The 26,906-nt window shown below is 42.4% G+C and overlaps 1 protein-coding gene across 1 annotated transcript in view; it reads left to right on the top strand.

Moving 5' to 3' along the window:
- Positions 1–5,129: 5,129 nt before the first annotated feature.
- Positions 5,130–26,906, top strand: part of HYDIN (HYDIN axonemal central pair apparatus protein) — a 103,825-nt gene continuing 82,048 nt past the window's right edge. Inside the window, 13 exon segments of the mRNA XM_024979009.2 lie at positions 5,130–5,348; positions 7,958–8,095; positions 11,136–11,313; positions 12,957–13,084; positions 14,716–14,843; positions 15,272–15,408; positions 15,637–15,764; positions 15,912–16,106; positions 16,437–16,586; positions 20,078–20,317; positions 22,731–22,899; positions 25,343–25,522; positions 25,989–26,162. Coding sequence (XP_024834777.2) covers positions 14,734–14,843; positions 15,272–15,408; positions 15,637–15,764; positions 15,912–16,106; positions 16,437–16,586; positions 20,078–20,317; positions 22,731–22,899; positions 25,343–25,522; positions 25,989–26,162 — 1,483 coding nt within the window. The 5' untranslated portion in view covers positions 5,130–5,348; positions 7,958–8,095; positions 11,136–11,313; positions 12,957–13,084; positions 14,716–14,733.

Here is a 26,906-nt window from a genome sequence, read left to right on the forward strand (position 1 = left end):
AATCATCTCTGCTCTTAGAAAGTATAGCCTCCTGATTCCTGAGGGATGTTGCCTTCTCCATCTGCCTAAGGTCTGCAGCCAGGGTCAGGTCAACTTTATTTAGAAGGCAGAGAAGGATGTGACAATTGGCCAAACCTGGTAGTCTCACAATAAAAATGTGCTAATAAATGATGAAGCTTAACATTGAGCACTCGGGGGCACATCCAAATTGTCTGAAGGGTTGCTTGAGCTTTTGAGAACTTCTGTAAGTCAGATAAGGCCCTCATAGGCCAGGAAAAAAGAGTTGGGGCCTCTAGAAAACTGGCCAGTTTGATGCTGTAGACTGGGTGTTTGGCGGCAGGGAGTAACAGAGCGCTGACCAGCTTGAGAAAAGTGTCTCTTGAGTGAGAACCTCACTTATTCTTTGGGGTGCAGCAGAGGAGAGAGGAAGACAGGGCCATCATGCAGCTGAAGACTGTGTTGTGATGGTGGCTGAATGAGTGATTCTCCACATTTCATTAAACTCCCTAGGACTATCATTGTGGATGAAGATGTCGGATGTGAAGAAAGAGAAAACAAAAAAGCACAAGTGCCCCCCCTGGCCATCTCAGACGTACGGTTTCCTTTCTCTGGGGCGAGCGGGCTATGAATCTTTTTCCAGGTCACTTCCCAACCAAACACCCACAGAACCATCACCTCAGTGACAACCCAGACATCTCAGCACATAGACTTTCTCTGTAACGGAAAAGCAAGTTACCCCTGACCTTGGGCATCATGCATTCTTCCCAGCCCCTAGATAGAGGCTACAAAAGGAGAACTGTCTTACATGGTTTAAAAAAAAAAAAAAAAAACAGGAAGAAAGTTTATAAATTCATACTCTTAAATTCTCCTTCTAGAATGATGGCCTAAGGAAATAATCAGGAATACAATACAACATGTATATTGTATATACATAGATGTATATACAAAGATGTATGTTAAAACACTTTAGAAATAGCAAAAAAAAAATTTTGAGAAAGTAAATTGCTTTGTGTCCATGATGATCTGCAATCTTTTAAAATAGGATTTGTCTCTATAGTGGCAGAGTTGGGGGAAGCAAGCATTTTCACACTTTGTAGATAGGAGTGTGAATTAGTGGAGCCTTTATGACAGGCAGTTTCACAGGTGTATCAAAATTTAATGGACAAAGAAATGGCAACCCACTCCAGTATTCTCACCTGGAAAATCCCATGGATAGAGAAGCCTGGCAGTATATACCATGGGGTTGCAAAGAGTCGGACATCACTTAGTGACTGAGCACATCAAAATTTAAAATACACAGTTCCTCTACTACAGTACTATTCTACACATACACTTTTAGGTTTACATAATGACAGGTAACTATCCTTGTACATAGCAGCTTTATTGGAAAGAGGAAGAAAGTTGGAAATGACTTAATTCTCCCAATGAGAGACTGGTTGAACATATTATATTTGCACAAGGCAATATGATGAAGTCCTTTTTTTAGAAAATGAGAGCTTTTTTTTTCTTTTAATTGATTTTGAGCAATCCCTGATAGTGGAGGTGATGGACTTCCAGTTGAGCTCTTTCAAATCCTGAAAGATGATGCTGTGAAAGTGCTGTACTCAATATGCCAGCAAATTTGGAAAACTCAGCAGTGGCCACAGGACTGGAACACCTGTTACTCCAGGTGTTTCCTGACTTCCTACTTTTGCATTCCAGTCCAAAGATGGCCGATAAAGGACAGAAATGGTATGGACCTAACAGAAGCAGTAGATATTAAGAAGAGGTGGCAAGAAAACACAGAAGAACTGTACAAAAAAGATCTTCATGACCAAGATAATCACGATGGTGTGATCACTCACCTAGAGCCAGACATCCTGGAATGTGAAGTCAAGTGGGCCTTAGAAAGCATCACTACAAACAAAGCTAGTGGAGGTGATGGAATTCCAGTTGAGCTATTTCAAATCCTGAAAGATGATGCTGTGTAAGTGCTGTACTCAATATGCCAGCAAATTTGGAAAACTCAGCAGTGGCCACAGGACTGGAACACCTGTTACTCCAGGTGTTTCCTGACTTCCTACTTTTGCATTCCAGTCCAAAGATGGCCGATAAAGGACAGAAATGGTATGGACCTAATAGAAGCAGTAGATATTAAGAAGGTGGCAAGAATACACAGAAGAACTGTACAAAAAAGATCTTCATGACCAAGATAATCACGATGGTGTGATCACTCACCTAGAGCCAGACATCCTGGAATGTGAAGTCAAGTGGGCCTTAGAAAGCATCACTACAAACAAAGCTAGTGGAGGTGATGGAATTCCAGTTGAGCTATTTCAAATCCTGAAAGATGATGCTGTGAAAGTGCTGCACTCAATATGCCAGCAAATTTGGAAAACTCAGCAGTGGCCACAGGGCTGGAAAAGGTCAATTTTCATTCCAATTCCAAAGAAAGGCAATGCCAAAGAATGCTCAAACTACCGCACAATTGCACATGCTAGTAAAGTAATGCTCAAAATTCTCCAAGCCAGGCTTCAGCAATACGTGAACTGTGAACTTTCTGATGTTCAAGCTGGTTTTAGAAAAGGTGGAGGAACCAGAGATCAAATTGCCAACATCTGCTGGACCATCAAAAAGCAAGAGAGTTCCAGAAAAACATCTATTTCTGCTTTATTGACTATGCCAAAGCCTTTGACTGTGTGGATCACAATAAACTGTGAAAATTCTGAGAGATGGGAATCCCAGACCACCTGACCTGCCTCTTGAGAAACCTGTATGCAGGTCAGGAAGCAACAGTTAGAACTGGACATGGAACAACAGACTGGTTCCAAATAGGAAAAGGAGTATGTCAAGGCTGTATATTGTCACCCTGATGATTTAACTTCTATGCAGAGTACATCATAAGAAACGCTGGGCTGGAAGAAGCACAAGCTGGAATCAAGATTGCCGGGAGAAATATCAATAACCTCAGATATGCAGATGACACCACCCTTATGGCAGAAAGTGAAGAGGAACTAAAAAGCCTCTTGATGAAAGTGAAAGTGGAGAGTGAAAAAGTTGGCTTAAAGCTCAACATTCAGAAAATGAAGATCATGGCATCTGGTCCCATCACTTCATGGGAAGTAGCTGGGGAAACAGTGGAAACAGTGTCAGACTTTATTTTTTGGGGCTCCAAAATCACTGCAGATGGTGATTGCAGCCATGAAATTAAAAGATGCTTACTCCTTGGAAGGAAAGTTATGACCAACCTAGATAGCATATTCAAAAGCAGAGACATTATTTTGCCAACAAAGGTCTGTCTAGTCAAGGCTATGGTTTTTCCAGTGGTCATGTATGTATGTGAGAGTTGGACTGTGAAGAAAGCTGAGCGCCGAAGAATTGATGCTTTTGAAGTGTGGTGTTGGAGAAGACTCTTGAGAGTCCCTTGGACTGCAAGGAGATCCAACCAGTCCATTCTAAAGGAGATCAGTCCTGGGTGTTCTTTGGAAGGAATGATGCTAAAACTGAAACTCCAGTACTTTGGCCACCTCACATGAAGAGTTGACTCATTGGAAAAGACCCTGATGCTGGCAGGGATTAGGGGCAGGAGGAAAAGGGGACGACAGAGGATGAGATGGCTAGATGGCATCACTGACTCGATGGATGTGAGTCTGAGTGAACTCCGGGAGTTGATGATGGACAGGGAGGCCTGGCGTACTGCGATTAATGGGGTCGCAAAGAGTCGGACACGACTGAATGACTGAACTGAACTGAACTGATACATTAAGTAAAAATACTACATTATCTGTTTTTTAAAGTATTTTAAATTATGCTTGTAAAGAATATTTAGTCATATGGGAAGGTGTCAGTCATGCTATAATGTTAACTGAAAAATCAGAATATAAATGTATATACTCACACTGTGCACACACACATGTATATTTAAATCTGCAGAATAACCTAATGATTGATTGTATTTTGATCTTTTAACCTTTCTATGTATTTTTAAGATGTCATAGAAAAAATTTTTTATTTTTAAACTTTACATAATTCTATTAGTTTTGCCAAATATCAAAATTTAAGAATATAGAAAAATGAAAGCAAAACTTTTCAAAATCCCACCATTCATAGAAAAACTTTAGCATTTACCCTCCCAGATATCTCTATTTGCATATGAAAATCTGAGTTAATTTATACACACTCACACTTGCAGGTGTGATACCTAGGCATATGTAATGTCACAAATATGAGATGAAATGGTTGCATGGCATCACCAACTCGATAGACATGAGTTTGAGTAAGCTCCGGGAGTTGGTGATGGACAGGGAAGCCTGGCCTGCTGCAGTCCATGGGGTCTCAAAGAGTCGGACACAACTGAGTTACTGAACTGAACTAAATATTACACAAATGGAACTGCGTTTTTACTGATGATATCAGTAATGCACGTCATCCTTGGTTCCTAAATGCACACTGCATCATCCTCCACAGATAGAGGTACCACACACACTTCACTTAAAGCGACCCCCCTACCTGCCTAGTGATAGGCCTTTAGTTTACTTCCAGAGTTTTGCTCTTATAAATAACACTGCAGTAAACATCCTTGTACATACATCTTGGACGCTTGCCCAGTGATCTCGGGATGGGGGGCGGGGGGCAGGGGATGGGTGGGGGGCAGGGGGCAGGTGGGAGGGGAAAGGTGCTATTTTAAAATATATGCAACCTACTTCATTTTTCTGTCAGTGAAGGGGAGAAGCATATTGATGACAAATTATGAATGCTTACAAGTTTTTCCTCACACCTCGAATCCCTAGGGATCGAGAATGAACTCCGCTGAAACGGAAAGAATAGAGGTGAACCAGAGCCACAGGGAGTTTCAGGAATCCCCATGGAGCTTTGAGCGGGATGAAATGTTTTCCATTGGGGTAGAAGAAGTAAGTTAACACCTCATGGGCCCTAAAGTCATCTGATATTAACTCTTTTTACTGAGCGCCTGCCCCCAAGTTAGAAATTGAAAATTTCCCAAGCACCATTACTGCCTTATCATCATATATTTTCAGAGTGCTGAGTTAGTCACCTTTCGTAGAATCAAGCAAGGTAAAGTGAGGAGTCAGTCTGTAAGCTGGCTGAACTTGAGCCTACCCTTTGCAGAAGACCTTCCTGTGGAATGAATTTCTCTGCAGGTGTTTGATATTTTGCCCCTCTACGGAGTGCTGCAGCCACACAGTAGCCACCAGATATCATTCACCTTCTATGGACACTGTGACATCATTGCACAGGCTAAGGCTCTGTGCGAAGTGGAAGGAGGACCCACCTATGAGATCATACTAAGGGGAGAGGCCTCCCTGGTCAACTACTCCTTTGACACCAAGGATATTAACTATGGATTACAGGTATTGCCAGCCATCGGGAGGAGATTTTTCTGGGTTTGCCTTCAATATTGGTCATAGTCCTTGTGCTCTCATCTCTCCTGGAACCTCAGTCTTCATAGTCTCACCATCACCCCTGTCCTTGATCCCTAATCTGCTTCCTAACCCTGATCATCCTTCTACTGCCAACCACGTGCCAGACATTTTCACTTTGCTTTTCTTATTTTATCCTCAAATTCTGCATGTTAGACCCTAAAATTTGGATCTTTATTCTCAATCCAAAAGCCCATTCCAGGCTCTTTATTTCTTTCCGTAGGACTCCTCCTTTCTCAGCCCCTTGAGTTTACGACCTCTACGGAATTTTCCACTGCTCTCTGTCCCTCACCTCCCCACATCCTTACACCCTCCAGGGTTTGTTTCTTCATCAAGCATAATTCTTCTGAGCTGGTTTTACTTTCCCGTCACCAATACAGTTATCACACTCCAGGATCTCATCAAGCTATGCCTAAATTACTACTCAGACTATGATGCGTGTACGGATCACCTGGAGTCCTGTTCAAGTGCAGATTCTGATTCAGTAGGTCCATGATGGAGCCTGAGACTCTGCATTTCTAACAAGCTCCCAGGTGATGTCGATGCTGCTGGTCCACGGACCCATGAGACAAGGGATTACAGTGCATTCCTGGCTTCTACCTATAACCCATCTAAATATCACTGTCAGATAGATTTCCCCCAGATTACATTTTCATGCCATCAATCCCTGAACAGTTAACCCCAGCGGCATTTGGAAAAGCAGCATAGAGAAGAAAACATTGTTCTGTGGTCAGAAGAACTGGGAGGTTATCTTACTTTTACTTCCTACTGACTGTGACTGTCACCTAACCTCTCAAAGTCTCAGCACCCCTCACCTATAAAATGGGAATGGGGTAGCAATTCCTATTTCACCAAGTGGTTATGGTTTCTTTAGTGTCTGGTCAGTACTATGCCTGGATCGGAGAATGCATTCAATCGTGAGTTACTCTGTGGATCAGAGCCAGGTTCCTCCACCTGAGTAAGGGTATCCTAAGTCCCTCTATTAATTGATGTTCCCTGTATATTGAACTTTATTTCTCATGATTTCCCATTATAAACCATTTATTCATTTATAGTCAGACTGGTTTACCCACTAGCCCTAATGCACCCCAGCCCTTCCTGCCTCCCTCTTTCCTTTTGTATTATCCCTTTCATTTTCCACTCTGCCAACTCCAAACTCACACAAACTGTAAGACCCAGCTCAGCTCCATCCCTCTGTTACCTTCCTCCTCCACTACATTCTCTTGGCTATACTTAAGTATAGTCTTTGCCATAATATAATAATATAATTTACTTTCTAAATCTTGCTTTGGAATAATTGTCAATTCTATGTCTGTACAGCTTCTCTTCCCAGTTAGAATTAGTGTTATGTACTCAGATACTGTATCTCCTACCAAATTTTAATGGGGATTAGACTCCCCATTATATAGCAACTGCAATGGCACCGCACTCCAGTACTCTTGCCTGGAAAATCCCATGGATGGAAAAGCCTGGTAGGTTGCAGTCGATGGGATTGCTGAGGGTCAGACACAAGTCGCTGAGCGACTTCACTTTCACTTTTCACTTTCCTGCATTGGAGAAGGAAATGGCAACCCACTCCAGTGTTCTTGCCTGGAGAATCCCATGGGTGGGGGAGCCTGGTGGGCTGCCGTCTATGGGGTCGCACAGAGTTGGACACGACTGAAGTGACTTAGCAGTAGTAACAGCAGCAGCATGTATTATTACTGAATTGCATGTGTACATGTATATTAATAAGTTAAAGACTGTGCTGAAAATCAAATTCACCCAACACCTATTGACACTTTGTGTATCATGTTGACTAAATAGAATTCTCTTTCACTCCTTATCTCCAAGGTCTTCTGGGTGATTGGTTCTGGCTCAGCTCAGAGTACTTCCTTTGAACCAGCTAGTTCTTGCCCTTGTTTATTCTAAGAGCCCCTTAAGTGGCTTCAGTTTGTGATTATTGGACCTTTTGGATTGTGTTAGCAAAATCTCAGGAAAAAGAACATGTCTGGCCTATTACTTCCATGTCTGTCTGTAAAAATAGAAACATTCACTCTAGAATTCTGAACTCAACTCTTATCCAAATCTTCTTAATGTAAAAAAGCTTACTTTAAGATCCTCTAATATTAATTCCTTGTGGTAAAGAAACAGAGGTCTAGGGAGGTTACCCACAGCTGTACTAAACTAAATTAGTTGTTAGAAGACCTAAGACTAGAGCCAGACTGCAGGGTCCAGTGCTCCTCCCACCCAGTAGGCACCTGGTTGTGATACTAAAATGTGGATTGGCCCTCATCTACTCCCTGGAGGAGGGCACGGCAACCCACTCCAGTATTTTTGCCTGGAGAATCCCATGGACAGAGCAGCCTGGCGGGCTACAGTCCATGTGGTCTCAAAGAGTCAGACACAACTGAACCAACTTAGTACACAGCACACACCTCATGGAAAATGAAATACATGTATGTGAGGCATGCTTGTCTATCCACCTTGGTCAGAATGATGCCAGAATCTCAGAGGGTGGGCGGCAGGGGAGTCACTCATCTCTTTTTTCTCCTCTCGAGCTGTTCGACCTGGTCACAGAGAAAGAAATCACTCTCAAGAACACTGGGAAAGTTGGCTTTGAGTTCAGGGTTCTGACTGACCCCCAGTCTTCAGCAGACAACCTTCTACCAGGAGTGCCACTCATCCAGCCTCTCTCAGTAAGTAGCCTACCCCACACCCACCCATGACAGCCACCAATCATGGTAGGAGGGGCCCAAACTCAAACCTGTAAGCCACACCCTAGAGTATATAAAATGGTATATAACAATATATAAAGTTTCATTTTATACATTTTTTATTTCTGTGTTATTGAAGACACAAGATTTAATGACTATTAAGTGTTCTTCCTGGACTGTATATTTTATCTATTTTAAATAACCACTTTCTTCCCTTTTAATGCTTTTTACTTTGAATTCTTCTTTGTTTATTAATATTAATTCACAATATTAACATCGCATCTTTTAAAGTAGCACAGTAGCTGTCTTTCACAAGGTTTGGTATGTTGTTTATACTGTGATTTGGTTCTCTACTTTTTATAGCAATCATGACTGTATCTTTTTCTTGGTTATATGTTCATTCCATCATTCTGGCTTCCCTGGTAGCTCAGCTGGTAAAGAATCTACCTGCAATGCAGGAGACCCTGGTTTGATTCCTGGGCTGGGAAGATCCCTTGGAGAAGGGATAGGCTACCCACTCCAGTGTTCTTGGGTTTCCATGGTGGCTCAGACAGTAAAGAATCCGCCTGTAATGCAGGAAACCTGGGTTCAGTCCCTGGGTTGGGAAGATCCCCTGGAGGAAGGCTTGGCAACCCATTCCAGTATTCTTGCCTGGAGAATCCCCATGGACAGAGGAGCTTGGCAGGCTCCAGTATTCTTACCTGGAGAATCCCTGTGGAGAGAGGAGCTTGGCAGGCTCCAGTATTCTTACCTGGAGAATCCCCGTGGAGAGAGGAGCCTGGTGGGTTACAGTCCATGGGGTTTGCAAAGAGTCAGACATGACTGAGCGACTAAGTACACAGCACACCTTCCTTCTGAGGACCTGTGTCTTTCATTTCTTATCTCTTAAAGTATTGCTTCTACCCTGCTTTCTCTAGTCTTTCTCTAGTCTGCTAAAGCACACGTTAGACATATGTTGGACCTCACTCTGTCCATGTTTCTTAGCCTATATTTCACATGTGTGTCTCTTTACTCTTTATCTCTCTATACTGTTTTCTACATAACTACCTCAGCTCTTTCAGTTACCTAATTTTCTTTTCAACTGAGTATAATCTGTTTAACCCTACTCTCTTAATTTCAGAAATTCCATCTGATTCACCACTTTCACTTGGAATTTTAATTTCTTCATTTATCACTAGTCATTTTGTACATTCTTTTAAGTTTTTCTAATTGAGTTATTATTATTCCTATTTATGTGACTGTTGACTCTCTTTCATTATCAATACTTTCCCTGTATGATTTGTAATATTTGACTTGGGGTCATCTTTAGCTGAGAGTGTTCTCCCTGGGAGAGCCTCATTCACCCTGGATTGTAATGTGACGCTACCAAGAGTGTTGCATTTGTTTTTGCCAGGTACCTCAAGGGGTCAGATTTTGAGTTAATATTTTGACCTGGATTAACCACAGTGATCTGTCAGTGTACATTAAGACTCCATAAGTTTGCACGACTCAGGCTTTTTCTTATCTTCATTCTCTAATTTTTCCTCAAAGAATATACATCCATTGTAACATCAAAAGACAATAAAATATATTTAAAAATTATTAGAGGCCCCTTCAAAGATGACTTTTAAAGCACTTCTAAATAACATGAATCTATAATAGCATTTTCCCTGGTTTATATTCTAGGCTGATTTGCCTTTTCTGGTAGTTTTTTACCATAACATTCTCCCACTTTTATTTTCTGATTACTGACCTAGAGGTTTTATTTTGTGACCTTATTCACAATTTTAAAGATTTATTATATTTGATGTATGTAGAAGATATCCATATCACATGTGTTTGACTTATAGCGCATAATAAAAAAATGAATACCCCACCTACCACCCATCTTCAGACTCAGGACACCACTAATATATTTGAAATCACTTGAGTGTTGGTGCATGCACTTCAACATACGACAATCTACCCAGGCTCTTTTTGTCTCTCATACTCCTTCTGGCTACCCCTGGGCCTGCAACCACTAGTCTGAATTTCATGTTTGTCATTTTCTTTGTAAAATACAGTTCTATTACATATGCATGCATCTTTACATCGAGTACTTTTAGTTTATTAATTTATCAAAACTTCTAAGCACCTGCAATGACCAGGTATTTTTCTAGAACTTGTAGGCAAATAGTAAATGAAACATACAGATATACCTGCCCTCAAGGAGATTTCATTTTATGGGATTTTGCTTTATCTTGAGCTTTATAAAAATGTCATCAGTACCTGTAATTTGTGCAATTTTCCCCCCTAATATTTTGTTTTTAAGGCTAGTCTGCATTGTTGCATGTCACTATAGTTCATTTATTTTCACTAATGTACGTTACTCATTTTGTAACCACTACATGGAAGGTAGTTTTCCTTTTCCCTGTCAAAACACATTTGGGGATTTCCCCCCCCAAGTTTCACTGTTAAATAATTCTGCTACAGATACTCTTGTACCTGTGTCCCCGCCAACAGGCGGAAGAGTTTTCACAGAGAATTTTCCTAGGAGTGAAATTTTGAGGTCATAGGCTATGCATTTGTTCAACTTTATAAGGAGGTGCTAACACAGTTTTCATGGTGATTTTTCCTGTGAAAAATCTGGTGATTTCCCACCAGATGTAAATGAGTTTCTTTTGGTTCATAGTCTCACTGAAATTTGGCAAAGTTTGCCAATATTATGGTTAAAATTTTTTTCATTATGATCTTGATTTTCACTTCCCCGATTACTTATGAGAATAAGCAGCTTTCACTGTGTTGACTTGCTGTTCCGGTTTCCTCTTTTATGAAATGCCTGCCCATATGTGCTTCCTATTTTTCTATTGTCTGTCTTTTTCTCACATCTGCAATAGGAATGAATCTTGGGAGAGGAAACCAAGATTCCTCTCTATGAGGACACTGTGAGTGGACACTATGGCATACACTAAGCCCTTGGGATTATTCAGTGCATCAAACCACTGGAAGCAAGAGTCTATTGTAAATTTTACTTAAAGTTCTCTCTGATCTTTCTGTCGCATAGGGTTTTATCAGTTCCCATAAAGAGCAAGTATTGAAGGTTTATTACTTACCTGGAGTGCCTGAGATCTTTCAAAGAAGTTTCCAGATACAGATTGCCCACCTGGACCCAGAAAATATTACTCTGAGTGGAGAGGGAATCTTTCCCCGAATCTGCCTTGATCTCCCCAGGAACCTCAAAGGTACTTCTACCCCCTGTAATATTTCCCCACTGGATGACAGGATGCATTTTAGCTGCTTATCAAGAGTGCTGCCAGTCTGCATTATTTGTTTGGCAGTCCTCCTTTTCTGTTATTCCTCAGTTGCAAAACACATCAAGAGTTGAAGCTGACTGGATGACCTGAGACAAGTGCAATAAGATATGTCCATGACAGTCCCAGATTAAGACATTTGGCCAATTTCACCATTATTAAATTACAGGGTGATCAGGACTTCGTACTTCCAAATGCCTTTTCTTCCATGGCATGTTCCTTCCAGCTGCACTGTCTCCCTGAGTTGTCACTCACGGTTGGCCATTGAGAAGGCTACGGCTAATTTTACTGCAAGGAGTACAATTCTCAAAATATAAACTGTAAAGAGAAGCAACCAAGGTTCCAACCCCTTATGCTGGCATTACTCAGTTTGGGCTAATTTAGACTGTTTTTTTTTTTTTTTTAGACTGTTATTAATCCCTAGCCAAGGCTTTTCTGGGCAACATCCAACTCTTGGAGCCATCACTCCGTACCAGAGTATTTCTGTCTTAGCAGATTCTGAAGCTCAACTAAGCAGCTTTTTGAGCCATGGACTGACTCTGGCTCTTTCTTCCTGACATGGGCTGCAGGATGAGGAGTCAAGAGAAACTTTTCACTCTTCAAGTTCCTTGAAACCCACATTACCTAAGCAGCTTCAGACTAAGCTCTCCCACCTCAGCCTTTCCTCCTACCCCACTCCCCAAAGTCACTAACTCACCTGTTGGTTCATTATATCCCAATTGTCTGCTTCCTGAAAATATGAGCACAAATATTAGTAAATCTAAGACCATGTTACTCTCTACCATCTAGAGTTCCAACCAGACATAGGTTAGTCCAGCTCCACATACAATTTCAAGAAGGAAATCCTTTGCCTCATGGCTGAAAACTGGATGCCAACCTGGCCTCTTTATGGCAGTACACATGTTTAACCAATACAGAGCTTTAAAATAATTTAAATCTGAGTATTAGTTGGGTTTTCTCTGCTCCAGTTTACCACAGCCTCAGGACTTCCTATGATTTCACAGAAGGCACTTTAATTACTTTGTCTACTTGGGCATTTGAATTTGTGCTAGCTTACTGGTGAACTTGGGTGTCCGACATTTCTCCGGCCGTTGCCCATCCTCCCTGATTCGGGGGGGACTATAGCTTATTTAGTTGTAGTTAAAGCAACTTGAATCAAATATATTCTTTTAGTTAATAAATAATCAACAAACATGAAGACCAACCTAAGGGTGACCATCCATCTGGGTTTGTCCAACATGGAGAGGTTTCCCAAGTGGTACAGCCATCTGTGCTTAAACTGGAAAAATATCAAGAAAGCTGGCATCCAGTTGGTCACCCCATAACTGACTCAGGATGTTACTGCCATAAAGTTCTTGAGAACTAGACGGTAGCTCACTAAAGCATAATGTTATAAACTTCAGTGAGGTCTCTGGTACAAAATATCCTCTGAAGCAGAGAAAACATGGTAGGCGAGGTATCACAAAGTTCACTTCCCTTCTCATTTTATTGACCCTGAGCTTAGAATCTATGTTTTAGGCACAATTCGTATATTTCTAGCCATCCAGATTTACTTCTAATTCCAATCCCCACAGGATGTGAAAAATATGAAATCTTCTTAAATCAGGCCAGAAAAAACCTAGAGAAAGAGTACAATAAATGTGAAACTCTGTATCACTTAGAGACACCAGAGGAGACTGTGCCTGACGATGATTCTTCTGAGGTAAGATTGGCCTCACTCTGCACAGGAACTAGATTCACAGGAAGCTGCAAGGAAAAAAAAAAAAAGTTTTTCCCAATGGTAACATCTTATGTAACTATAGAACCATACAGAAACCAGAAAACTGACGTTAGTATACACCACAGAGCTTATTCAGATGTCATCAGTTTTATATGTACTCGTGTGTCTGTCTGCATGTCTACACGTGTATGCATATCTGTATGTGTGTGCGATTCTACCCACTTTTTCCATGTATAGCTTTGTGTAAATACCACCACAATTAAAACACAGAAGTGTTTCATCTCCTAAGTATCCCTTGTGCTTGTTAAGGGAAAATAGAATTACAAACAAACTCTCTTTCCAACCCACAAAATCTCTCCACGAAGAAAGAATCCAACTTTATTATTGATAAGCATTAAAGTAGAAAGTGCTCCATGTTTCTGCTGATCTGCTAAGAGATTGCAAAGACAGAAAGAAATCTCAGTCTTTCATGGAGCCAAGCAGATACAATCCCACTATATATAACCCATTATATGCATGTTCTCAAAGTAAACAGTAACTAGTCCTTAAGAACTAGAACTAGTCCTCAGGTAAGAGGACTAGACAGCACCATTTGTCACACTTACTTCATGCTGAACTCACATGGTAATTGGAATGACCATCTGTGTTAGCTAATTGGCTTTACCCAAAGGGAAAACAAACCTCTTGTGTTTTTATGATAGAGTCCTCTGAAGTTGGACTCTGTGCCCCCACGGAAACCGGGAGATGGGGCTTTGTATTCCTTGACGGTGACACAGAGATGTCAAACCACGTCAAAGAGGTGGTTCCCAGGTCCTTGAGAAAGACACTCCTGGGTTATGAAGCTGACAAAAAGCTTACCCTCTAAAAATATTTATATATATATTTTATAAGAGATAAAGAACTTGCAAGTTTTCTTAAGTAAATGCTCAAGAAAAGTGAAGCTGGAATAAGTCTCCACCCTTATTTTTAACAGGGAGAATTGAGCCTCTGTATTTTTTTGGCTGTGCTGCACAACTTGTCCCGCACAACTGGGATCTCAGTTCCCAGATTAAACCTGGACCGCAACAGTGAAAGTCCAGAATACTAACCACTCAGTAACCATGAACTCCCTTGAGCCTCTTATTTTTAATTTGTTTTTGCCCTTACACGCTTACATTGATGTAGCCATCCCCAGGCTCCCCACCCCTTTCACTTGGCAACCACTATAGTTCTCCATCTCTGTACTCTTGTTATGAGCATAGAAGTTATATAAATGGAATCATACAATATGCAACCTTTGGAGATGTTTTTTTTCATTCAGCATAATGCCCTTGAGAACCATTAACATAAATAGTTCATTCCTTACTTCATTGCTGAGTAATAGTCCATGGCATAGATGTACAGTTTGTTTAGCCCACTCTATCCTACAATAAAAAATTTAACCCCATAGTTATACTGTATATCTATTTATGTACTCTGACCCCTTGGAGGGAGGGCCACAAGCCATTGTAATATCTAAGATTTTCTGACTTTCCCTCCACAAAGTAGTTTTTGCCCCCTTGGGGTGATATTGCCCCCACTGAGAATGCGTATTCTAAAAGAGTTTATTCACTTGCTCTTCTCTCTTGCTCCAGTTAAATGCTCACCTCCAGATGGAAGTAGAGCGACTTATAGTCCAAGACTATGCCATAGAACATCAGAAATCAATTGTCCCTGCTTCCATGGATGACTTCTACCATCGGAGTCGCCGTAAACCAATCAAGTAAGCGACGTTCCCTGTCATGTTTGTTTCAGAATGTAGCAGAGCTGGTGGTGCCCTCCACCAGAGTGCTCCCTGAATTAATGGTTGATCATGTTGGGATGAAATCCACTTGCTTCACATATCTGCTGTTCTCCAGCAGCCAGCCAGCCAGGCAGGTCTCTGCCTCTTAGAAACCTCCCACTTTGTGTAGTAGACAGGCTGGGCTTCGGGTGCTTAAGGACCAGCACCGACTGCATTTAGAGATGAGGGCTAAAGCAGAAGTGTGGTCTCCTGGGGGAGGTGTCTCGTCCCTCGCCTCCATTCTGGAGAGTGGTGGTTCTCCCCGAAGTCCCCACAGAAGGGACTTCTGCAGAGGGAACAGACGAGAGCCTCACCCTGTCTCACATATGGAAACATGAGTGGTAAGGAGAGCTTGTTCACTGTTTCAGAGTCCAGCTACCAGAATACATCCTGGACTTTGGCTACATCATCCTCGGTGACGTCCAAACCCACATCATCAAGATCACCAACACCAGTCACTTTCCAGTGTCCTTCCATGCAGAGAAGCGTGTCCTTCATGACACAGGTGACCAGGCTGGAGACCCTTCCTATTGTATGCTGTCATTTCTGACAAGGTGCCCAGCTGTACTGTCCTGGAGAGGTGGTTATGTTTCTTCTGGGATCAACTGAAAGAAGTGTTGGGCTATTAGTCAGTTCTTTGAGGGATTGTCCTGCCTCAGATGGGCTCTCTCTAGAGCAGCTCTTGATTGCTACTTTTCCTTCCCACAAAGAAGTTTTGTTTGTCTTGGTCCAGGCTTTAGTATTGAGCTAGATCGTGTGAAGAATCTGCCTTACTGTGAAACGGAAACATTTGAAGTGCGATTCGACACACAAGGGGGCAATGTTTCTGTTGGCAACAAAGAGGTCATTCTGCCCATCAAGGTAAGGCGCGCCACTGGGTCCAGCTCATCCTCCCCGGCTTCCAGCACTGCTTACTGACCACCCTGTGATGATCCCAGCTATTTCAAAGCCACGATTCTTCCTCCAAGCCTGTGCTATGTGGTAACAGCAATTTTATGCCCACCCTAGGTGGTTGGAGGGCCACCAGTTCACATCTGTCTCCAAGCCAAGGTGACCGTTCCCAGTATGACCCTGTCTTGTGGAAAAGTGGAGTTTGCCACAATTCAGTGTGGACAGTGCCTTGTGGAAACTATTCAGCTTTCCAATCATCTCCAAGTCCCTTGTGAATGGTTTGTCCAGAGCCATAAGCAAGTTGTTAGCAAGGTAAGTGAGTTTCGGCCCGTTGTCGCCTTTTCCCCATCTTCATTTATGCCAGTTTTATAATTCTAGGCTTTCACTCTCTTCATTTCACCCTCCTGCTCAAAGACTTCCAGTGACAACCACTGCCTCCTGAATAAAATGTCAGCAGCCCTCAGCCCGACACTCAGGGGCCTATCAGGTCATGCTCTCTGGCGAATATCTTATTTATCTTGGTGTCCCTGGTTCCACACATCCCCTGACACCTGGGAAGTAAGCAGTAAACATGGGTTGAGTGAATAGAATGGAATCGTTTTCCAAAGAAAACTATCTAATTGTCTAATATTACTTCACCAGCTGGAGAAACACATGCCAAAATACTTGAGACGCAAACTGTGTGCTGAATTAAAGCCAAAGACACGGATCTTTGAGATTCAGCCCACTTCTGGGGTCTTGGATCCTGGTGAGAGGTCCAACGTGCAAGTGAAATTCATGCCCAAAGAGGAGGTAAGCTTTAAAGAAATGTAGTCAGACTGCCTGGATCTCTTTGGAGATTTACTCGAAGTCCATGCTTAATTGATCTCCAGGGAAGTTTTGAGTGACCCGTCCCTCATTGTTCTGATTATGACATCCAATACTCTGGTTCATACAGGAGCTGTCGTCCTGGTGGTTAGGAGCACCGCTGCTGCCGATTCCTATCTAACACCCTGACTTCTATCAGTAGACCTGGCTTAGTGGCCTTCTTCCTTTGTGCTTGGAGGGAGCATGATTTTGGGCAAGTTACTCAGCCTCACTAGACCTCAGTTTGCTCACAGATAAAATGAAAAATAATAATATCATATGTCCCCAAATCCCTTATTGCAATTTCAAAATCCAATAAGATCTAAAAACGGGGGCAGGGGTGGGGGGAGAATTTCATAAGTTTCAGACCCAAATTCATTTGGCAGAAAAACCTAATCTGAACTGACATGAAACTACTTAACCTTTATTTACCCACCTTGGTTTGCAGACTCAAACACTACAGCCACAGAAATAATAATGTGCTTGATTCCAGGGGACCCTGCAGAGGATACTTTATAACATAGGGCATGCGGTATGTTTACCTTTTTAAAAATCTGAATTTTTAAAGCATCTGGCCCCTAGGGTTTCAGGTAAGACATTATTGACCTGCAATAGCTACCTCCTAGGGTCATTTTGAAGAGGAAATGAATTACTGTGAATAAAATGCACAGCATTTGCTCTATATGTCCTGGCTCAATGTCTACTTACTATTATCATCAGGAGTTGTGATAATAATAAGTACTTCCTGATAAACATACTCCCTGGGCCTCACAGATGTCTCTTTTGCAAACACCATCAACACAAAGCTACTCCTGACAAAGAACACAGTGAAAAATGATAAAATCCTAGAACCAGAGAGGATCTCAAGAGGTTACACTGTAAAGACTTTTGCTCAAAGCCTAAGGCATTTGGGAGATGTTTTTCCTCTATTCTTTTAAAAGAAGAAATGGATGTGAGTTTTATAAAACACCTATAGTTAACTCCTGTTTTCCGGGTAACAGCTTTGATGAGATGCTTAAGATTCTAGTGAGAAGAAAGAAAAGTGAATGGTTTCATATCTGATTCTAAAATAGAGTCCCTGTTTCTATCATCGTCAAACTCTCTCTGATCCTTTAAAAGAAAAGAAAACTAATGTGTTTGTCATTCTTAGGAAGTCCTAAGACTATGAGCGGGGTTATTCAAGATTTTGGACGTCTTATTGAATGAGAGAATTATCAGTAAATATAGTAAGAAACATAGATTTGTTTGCACAATTCCATAAATGCTGGATTAGAATTGATCAAAATTAATAAAATATTTCCACCAAATGGGAGAGGCATTTTTTAAGCATCATTTTTATTGAAGTATAGCTAACTTACAGTATACAATGTTGTTAGTATTAAGTGCACAGCAAAGTGATTCAGTTATATATAAATATATATATATTCTTTTTCAGACTCTTGTCTATTATAGGTTATTAAAAGATATTGAGTAGAGTTTACTGTTCTATACAATAGGTCCTTGTGGTTTACCTGTTTTGTTAATAGTATATATATGTTAATCCCAAAGGCTTTATTTTTGCCCCCACACCACTATCCCTTTTGGTAACCATGCATTTGTTTTCTGTGGCTGAGTTTGTTTCTGCTTTGTAAATGAGTTCATTTGTATCACTTTTTTAGATTCCACATATGTGATAACATATGATATTTGCCTTTGGCTTACTTCACTTAGTATCTCTAGGCCCATCCATGTTGCTAATGGTATTATTTCATTCTTTTTTATTCAGTTGTACATGTATACCCCATCATCTTTATGCATTCATCTTTTGATGGACATTTAGGTTGCTTCCACGTCTTGACTATTATAAACAGTGCTGATATGAACATCGGGATGCATCTTTTCAAATTAGAGTTGGGAGAGAAATTTACTGGCTGTGTACAAGGGCTTCCCAGGTGGAGATAGTGGTAAAGAACCCACCTGCCAATACAGGAGACATAAGAGACGCAGATTCAATCCCTGGGTCAGAAGATCCCCTGGAGAAGGAAATGGTAACCCACTCCAGTATTCTTGCCTGGAAAGTCCCATGGACAGAAGAGCCTGGCAGGCTACAGTCCATATGATCACAAAGAATCAGACACGACTGAAGTGACTGAGCATGCACACATTCTAGGAACTGGTTAGCCTTGCAATCCACGCGATCCACACCTTTATCTGCACCAGCACTGGGAGCACAGAGAAACTATTGATGTCCCCACTAACAACTCCTAGGCATTATAACGTGTTCTGAATACAAGGGGATGAATGAAATGTTTTAGAAATATTTCCCTAAAAAGCAGTTAAATATATAGAAGTTTGGATCACATAAGATGCTAAACTCATAATTATATAGAAAAGCTTCACGGCCAATAATTCATTTTCTTACTCTCTCCAACAATAGGTATTTTTTGAACTTGTATCCACATCCTTACACATTCCATCCATCTGATTTTCCCCTTTAAACTAAGGTATTCAAAAGCTCCCCAAATTGCTCAGTCAATCATGCCGTCCAAACCCAAGCCATGGGCCCAAGTTTCACAATAATCTGGGCATCTGGTTAAAAGTGCAGAATTCCCAGCCTTTCTCTGCCAAATCAAGGTCCCTAGGCATGGGCCTGTGAATATGCATTTTAATAGATTTCTCAGTGAAACCAGATTAGGGTAACTGGTGGCACTGTCACCTGATATTGGATTGTAATTGTATGAGATGAATTGATTGCCCTCGCTGATCATCTCTGACCAGTTGCTTAACTGTATCTTCAAATAATAGAAGTATGATCATTCAGATTCTCTAAGAAACAGACGTGGAGTCAAGAATTTGAGTGTAAGCTGTAGGAAGTGTAGGGGATACTAATAGAGAAGTAGAAAGTGATGAGGAAAAGGAAGGCAGCTAATAGGGTGTGAAATTGAGCCAGCTACCTTGGACACTGGATCATAATCCCACTGCAAACTCAGAGAAAATATACAAAACGCACATTTCAGAATTTTCCTTCCCCAGGAGTGAGGGAGCTCAGGTCTTCATACAGTAACTCCCAAGAATCGTTGACTGAGGATTGTTCCCAGAAGGTGTTATTTCTCCAGCATTTCTGCCCTGCCCTGCCCTGCCCTATACTTATGGGACACAGGGCCCATGAAAGGAGAGTCCAGAGGTGCAGATAATGGCAGTGGGACATCTGAGCACGTTGGAGGTCCTGAAGGGTATGAGAACAACATTCTGAGGACTGTGGTAAAGCACTGGTACAGTGCCTGGCATGCTAGATTCCCAGCATTAACACTCTAATCTAAATTGCTCTCGTGCTGTTCTATAAGAAAAGTTTTCTTTCTTAATCTAAGCAGAATCCATTTTGTTCTCCAGTGGTTATCAGTTTTACCTGACACACAACAGAAACAGATTCAGATGCTTGTTTTGTTTTTGTTTCCCAGAAAGTCTACAACCAAACCTTGGTGTTCCAGATTGCACAGAGTGCTCAAAAGATTACTCTGCTGGTGGAGGGGCAAGGTCTAGAACCACGCTTGGAGTTTAGTCCCTCGGTTCTAGAGCTGGGGCCCCTGCTGCCCTACGCAGCTGGAGATGAGGCCGAGGTGGTGGTGAAGAATCCCTGCAGCTTTCCCATTGAGTTTTACTCCTTAGAATTTGACCAGCAATATCTTGTAGAAGAGAAGGTGAGCACAGACCAAAACCAAACTCCATTTTCCTACACATGCTGGGCCCTGCCAGGTACTCTCCTATCTGCTTGGACAACTCCTGACCTTTGCTTCTTCTTCCTATGAACCCTTCCCTGTCAATTTAAAGACCACTTCACAGTCTTTCCTGACCTACTTCCCTTGCCTTGAGAGAATTCATTGCTTCTTTGTGATCTCATTATACATTTTAAACAACTAATTGAAAAACTAATTCCTGCTTATAGTTAAAACAGTAAAGAACATATGCCACAGTCATTGTATTTGAAGTGAGGTTCTTGTGGACAGCATATATTTGGGTCATCTTTTTAATATACTCTGGCAGTGTCTAAACTGGGGTATTTATATATTACATTATATTTAATGTAATTGCGTTAGGACTTTAGTCTGCCTTTTTCCCCTCCCACTTGGTTCTGGGCTGCATATTTTACAATTGCTCTGCTTTATCCATTTTTTTTAACTTAATTTTTTAGAGCAGTTTTAGATTCTCAGCAAAATTGAGGGGAGGTGTAGAGATGTCTCATATCTCTCCTCCCCCACACAGGCATAACCTCCCCTATTATCAACCTCTCTCGCTAGAACGGTACATTTGTTACCATTGATGAACTTGCGTGACATCCTAACCACCCGAAGTCCATAGTTCACAGCCCACTCTCGGTACATTCTGGGATGCAGACAAATGTACAAGTATCCATCATTATAGTGTCATATAAAGTATTTTTATTGCCCTAAATATCCTCTGTGCTCCACCTGTTCATCCCCCCTCCTCCCAACCCCTGGTAACCATTGATCTTTTTACTGTCTCTGTAGTTTTGCCTTTTCCAGGATGCCATATAGGTGGAGTCATATCGTATGTAGACATTCACACTGGCTTCTTTCACTTAGTAGTATGCATTTAAGATCTGCTTCCTCTGGACTCTCCACCAACTTGGCCTTTGAATATTGTCTTTACATCCAGTGTTTATGCTCTGCCCAATTTGGATTCTGTATCCAGAAATTTTCCTCCAAGTGGGACTCTGTCCCTCTGGAAGCAAGCTTCTCCATTAGGTAATATTAAGTGTTCAATGGCTTGTGTTGGCACAACAGTCTTCACTGTGGGCCAGTGTCTGGGGAAAGCAGAATCTGAGGCTCTGAGATTTGCATGCAGAAGGTTTATCAGGGAGCGGTCTCAGGGATGATCCTGTGAAGAATAAGGACCGTAGGCCTGGGTAGACGAGAAGATAAACTGTGACGATGTGGCACAGGGAGTTCAGCTGATGCCACAGGACGCTGTACACCTGGGCTGGCTCTTTAACGCTGGCCTAGTTGAAGCAAGTTGGCCAGGCCTTTGTGTCTCTATGTCAGCCAATCTTTGGACCAGTCCTTCCTTTCCCCACTGATCTGCTGTGCCGCCTCTGTCCTGTATCAAGCTCTGCATACACATGGGTCTATTCTGAACTTTCTGCTCTATTTCAGTTTGTCTGTCCCAACATCTGTACCTCCCAGTCTGTTGCTCCAGCTTCATAAGTCCTGATATCTGGTAGGACAGTCCTCTCTGTTTTTCTTCATTAGCATTTTAACTATCCTTAGCCCTCTGTTCTTCCATGTAAATTTTAGAATAAGCTCATTAATACTGGTTTTCAAACAACTAAAATTGGTGATCTTGGAGAATGGTTACCTAACTGATTTTTCACACCAGTAACTTAGGAAGTAATTGCTTTCTAGGAGTTGACTTTACTGTCTTCTATACTAAATATACATACATCCTAGAGTAGCTGGATTTAGTAGAAAAACAGGTTGCCCCAATTAAACTTGACTTCCAGATAAACAATATGGGACAAATTCATACTTTAAAAATTATCAGTTTTTTTATCTGTAATTCAAATTTAACTAGGCATCTTATGCTTCATCTGACAACCCTAATATACATCTGTATCTGTGTTTCTCTCTCAAACACACACGCACACACATACACACATACACACACGTATGCACATACATACCTAATGCCATTTTACCTGTTTTTCTCTATATCCTCTATTTATGAGACAACCTTTTTTTTTTTTTTTTAACATGTCACTCAAAGTGGATAATTGAGTTCTGTACTTTTGTCAATGAGGAAAAAAAAAGAAAAACAGTAAATGTTGTTTTTAAAAACAAGGAGAAAATTCTTTTCCACATGGGAAATGCCCAGACACAAAATCCTATACCCCCTGTATATATCCCCCATACCCAGGACTCAACCTTACACTTTAGACCCCTGCAGAGGACCCTACCCTTTGAGGTCCAGAAAGTATTTGTGCACACCCCAGCCTTGGGTAGAAGTAGGGCTTTCATGACATGGATGGCAGGCCCACCTGGGGCTGTGGGGAGGAAGCTTCCAGTTAGACCAACAGCAACTCCCGTTCTTGCGCAGATCTTGCGAACACTGAAGGGCTATGATTCCTACAACTCTCTGCTGCTGCCTCCTCGCCTTCCCGGGGAGAAGCTGCCCCCAGAGGTGTATGAGTACTTCAGGGAGATAAAGCGGTCCAAAGAGGAGCAGATGAAGGTGAAATATCTGGAGACTCTGGCGCAGGAGAACGGTGAGAACTCAACGGCTCTGGAGCCCCTCGCTTCTTTAAGATATCTCTACTGGGAGATGAACCAGTTACTGAACACCCGCTAGGTGCCAGGCAGGCTTCAGGTGTCCTGGGGATTTCCTTTCTAACCCTTACAGAATGGCCCTGTTGTCCCCATTGTATGGATGCGCATGCTAGGACACATTCTGCTCTCACTGGAGTCTGGTGGGGAGTCGAGGCTTAAAAACATCTAATGCAGATATAGAAGGATGCTTGCTAGAGCAAGCTCTGTGTTGAGGGCTTCACACATACAAATGAGAGAGGAAGCACTGAAAAGCCAGGCCCACAGTTTTAAGTGGCAAAACCAGCACTCAAGCCCAGATCTCTCTGACTCTGGAGTCCACGACAGTAACCACTCTACTCCACAGCCTCCAAGTGTGTGCCTAGGTGATGCAAGGTAATCTGTCACGCATGGTGGACATTAGTGCCCTACGAGAGGTAGGGGTGGGAGTTCACGTGAGGAAGGACCCTCCATGATCATAACCTCAATCACAAAGCTAGATTGTGCTCTTATAATCTTGCCCTTTCTTGCCCAGCATCCCCAGGCTATCCGTCATCTGCCCAGGGGCCCCCTTGTGTACACTTGAACATCAAGGTTCCAGAGTGACCTGCAGGATCATGTAGCTTGTTGGGGTGCTTGCTTGTCTTCCCTTCTTCCCTGTGCCCTCATCCTGGAAATTCACCTTCCCCATTCTTTTTCTTTCTTCTGCATAATAGTCATCATGTGTATTTTCTTCACACCCATCTCCCCCTCTAGACAAGAAGCCCCCATAAAGGCAGTGACCATGTATTCCCCAGTGTAAACCCAGTGCATGGACTAGCACCTGATACATCATAGTGCCCGATAAATGTGTGCTGTTAAAGTGAATGAATGAAGTCTGTTTCTCCTCCCTTAAAGCTGTCTTATTGTCTCTTAGGGAGACAGAAGCTAGTTGGAGAACATTAGTTTGCTCTAAAAGGAGAGGAAAGAAGAAGGCTGCCTGTCCACCTAGTCTTCTGGTTGTATTCACTGAGCATATTGTTCTCCAGAACTGCCATTGCAGATACCATAGACTGGGGGGCTTAACCAAATGAAACTTATTTTCTCATGATTCTGGAGGCTAGAGATCCAAGATTAAGGTGCTGGTGGAGTTGTTTTCTATGACCCTCCCTTCTTCGCTTGTAGATGGCTGTCTTCCCACTCTGTGTTCACAGAGACTTCCCCCTGTGTGTCTGTGGTTGGGCTGTGGATGGATTGGGACACTCACATGACCTCATTTTAACTTAATTACCTGTTTAAAGGCTGTGTCTTCAAGTAGTCACATTCTGGCATACCGGGGTGGGGGTGGGGGGCTTAGGACTTCAGCAGATAACTTTTATGGAAACTAGTTAAGTCCATAACAAACACCCATTGTGTTCTGAGCACTGAGCTGACATGCTGGAAGGGAGATCAGTGAAACCAGTCCCTGCCTTTGAGAGCTCACAGTCAGGAAGGGTTGGGGGATGGCCCCAGAATTGCCTGGTGGCCCGAGGCAGAGAGCCCTGAGAAGCTTTAGGGCAGAGAGGATTTAGTGAGGGTCAGGAAGGGCCCTGTTGCTCTCATCCCTGTCCTCCGCACCTTTTTCCATTTGGCCCATGAAAAGTTGGTCTGGAGCTGCGACCTGAGGGCCAGCAAGAGTCCAGGGAAGCGCTCGCTTTGCTCCTCTCTGAGCTCCTGCTCACTCTGCTGTCACAGAGAGGGTCCATCCTCCTCTGCTTCCAGACCACGTCCAGGGAAGGCTAGCAGCTCCAAGTTGCACTGCTGCCATTTCCAGGAGAGCTACAACCTCTCTGACTCAAATCCAAAATTAAACAAAGAGGATGTCTTAGCTGCAGGGCAGAGCAGACCTTGTACAATGACAACCCGATGCACCCACTGAAACTCTGTGGAATCAGGACAGTGAGGAGGGTTCAGGGCAAATAAAGTAGTATATGTGCTCAGCAATGCTCATGAAAAGGAGGAAAGCAGGCTACAAATTGATGTGCGTAAAGTATGATCCCATCTTCAGTTTGGAAAAATTAAAAATCTGAGAGGCTGCAGTTCTTCCACTCTGGTATCCGGTGAAGCTGCCATTCCTGTACTACCATTTTTTGGTATCGCTTTCTGCAGCTAAATTTTATCATTTTTGCTCTCTGGAATTTCCCAAATTTTCTGGAGCGAATGTATAATTTTTGTATCTTTTTTTTAATGTTAAAATGTGGAAACACTCTGGGCAGAGAAACTTGGAGGCAGACTGACTGCAGTTCTTTTCAATTTGGGTCAGATGGCCCAGGCTGACGGTAACCAGTTCAGTGATTCTCCTCTTTGTCTCTCTTCCCTTCTTTGCCCCATCTCCCTGGTCCTCTTCCTGACTCTTCCTGTGTGCTTCCGTCCTTTTCCCCCCGGCAGAAGAGGACGACGGTCCCTTGTCAGAGCAGGGCACTTCGGCGAGCACAAAGAGGACCTCGCTCAGCCGAGGGATCTCTGTCACGTCCAACCTGGAAGAGCGGCACATCCCAATGGTCGAGTCCAAGACCTACCCGGAGGAAGAGGAGGATGAGGAGAGCCTGGAAAAACTCATGTTGCAAAGTAATCATGCATTTTAATGTTCGGGTACCAGTTCCTTCTAAGCAAAAGTGGAAAGTCTGTTCAGCGCCTTTCACCTTTCTGCATAAAATGCATTTAACTAGCACAGTCATGCGTTGATTCTACAGTTTGAGCAGGCCATCATTTATTTAGCCGTGTCCCTTACGATTGCAAACACTAGTTTCCAGTGTTATTTTTAAGCAGGAGAGATTCCCGCAAACGGGATTAAGAATCAGAGAGTAATCTGTGTTTTCAATTCTAGTAGCTTCGGACAAATTACTAGCCAAAAAGGGTGCTTTCGTCTGCTATGAGGTGAGTGACTCTGGCAGCAACATCTGCAGCAGATTGTGCTGGTCATTTTAAACTAACATGTAGAGTAAGCAGAGTCATCCCATTTTCATCAGAACCCGTGTGAATTGTGGGTGTGTCCACATGCACGCATATGCGCACGTGTATTTTTAATTTGTAGCTGACAAGATTCAGAGTACTGACAGCCACTCTGCGGAGGAGGTTGGAGAAGTAGAGAACAACCCAGTGAGCAAGGCCATTGCTCGCTACCTGGGCATTGACATCTCTGCAGAAGGCCGCATGGCGAAGAACCGGAAAGGCATCGCCATCATCATCCATGGGACGCCCTTGTCAGGTATGCACAGGCCTGAAGAGTTGCCCCTTTGGGATAAATTTACAGTGAAATTTGCAAGTGCAGTTTCTGAGGCAATAAAATACTCTTCTGTTTGAGATTTATGTAACAAAGGATTATCTCTAAATTGTTACATTGCCAACTTCAAAGATACAAAGTTAGAGAAAGAGCAGGGACATCTCATTTTTAATTAATACATCTCTGAATTGTTGGAGCTTGTATTCTTTCAATAATTTAGTAGCATTAAAATATTAAAGAAAAATCCAAGACATTAAGTCATTTAAGAAGAGTGGTGGGGGAAATATGTACAAACTCTTTGCTGCTGCTGCTGCTGCTTCTAACTCGCTTCAGTCATGTCCAACTCTGTATGACCCCATAGACAGCAGCCCACCAGGCTCCCCCGTCCCTGGGATTCTTCAGGCAAGAACACTGGAGTGGGTTGCCATTTCCTTCTTCAATGCATGAAAGTGAAAAGTGAAAGTGAAGTCACTCAGTCGTGTCCAACTCTTAATGACCCCATGGACTGCAGCCCACCAGGCTCCTCCATCCAGGGGATTTTCCAGGCAAGAGTACTGGAGTGGGTTGCCATGTCCTTCTCCACAAACTCTTTGACCTTGAAGTATTATTTCTAAAAATTTCTCTTAGGAAAGTAATCATATGGATAAAGACTAACTACATTCGGTGTTGTCTGCAACATTATCAGCCATACTAAAAATTTGGGAGCAGTTGAAGTATACATTATGAAGT

This window comes from Bos taurus, chromosome 18, assembly GCF_002263795.3.
Source record: "Bos taurus isolate L1 Dominette 01449 registration number 42190680 breed Hereford chromosome 18, ARS-UCD2.0, whole genome shotgun sequence".
NCBI classification, from domain to species: domain Eukaryota; kingdom Metazoa; phylum Chordata; class Mammalia; order Artiodactyla; family Bovidae; genus Bos; species Bos taurus.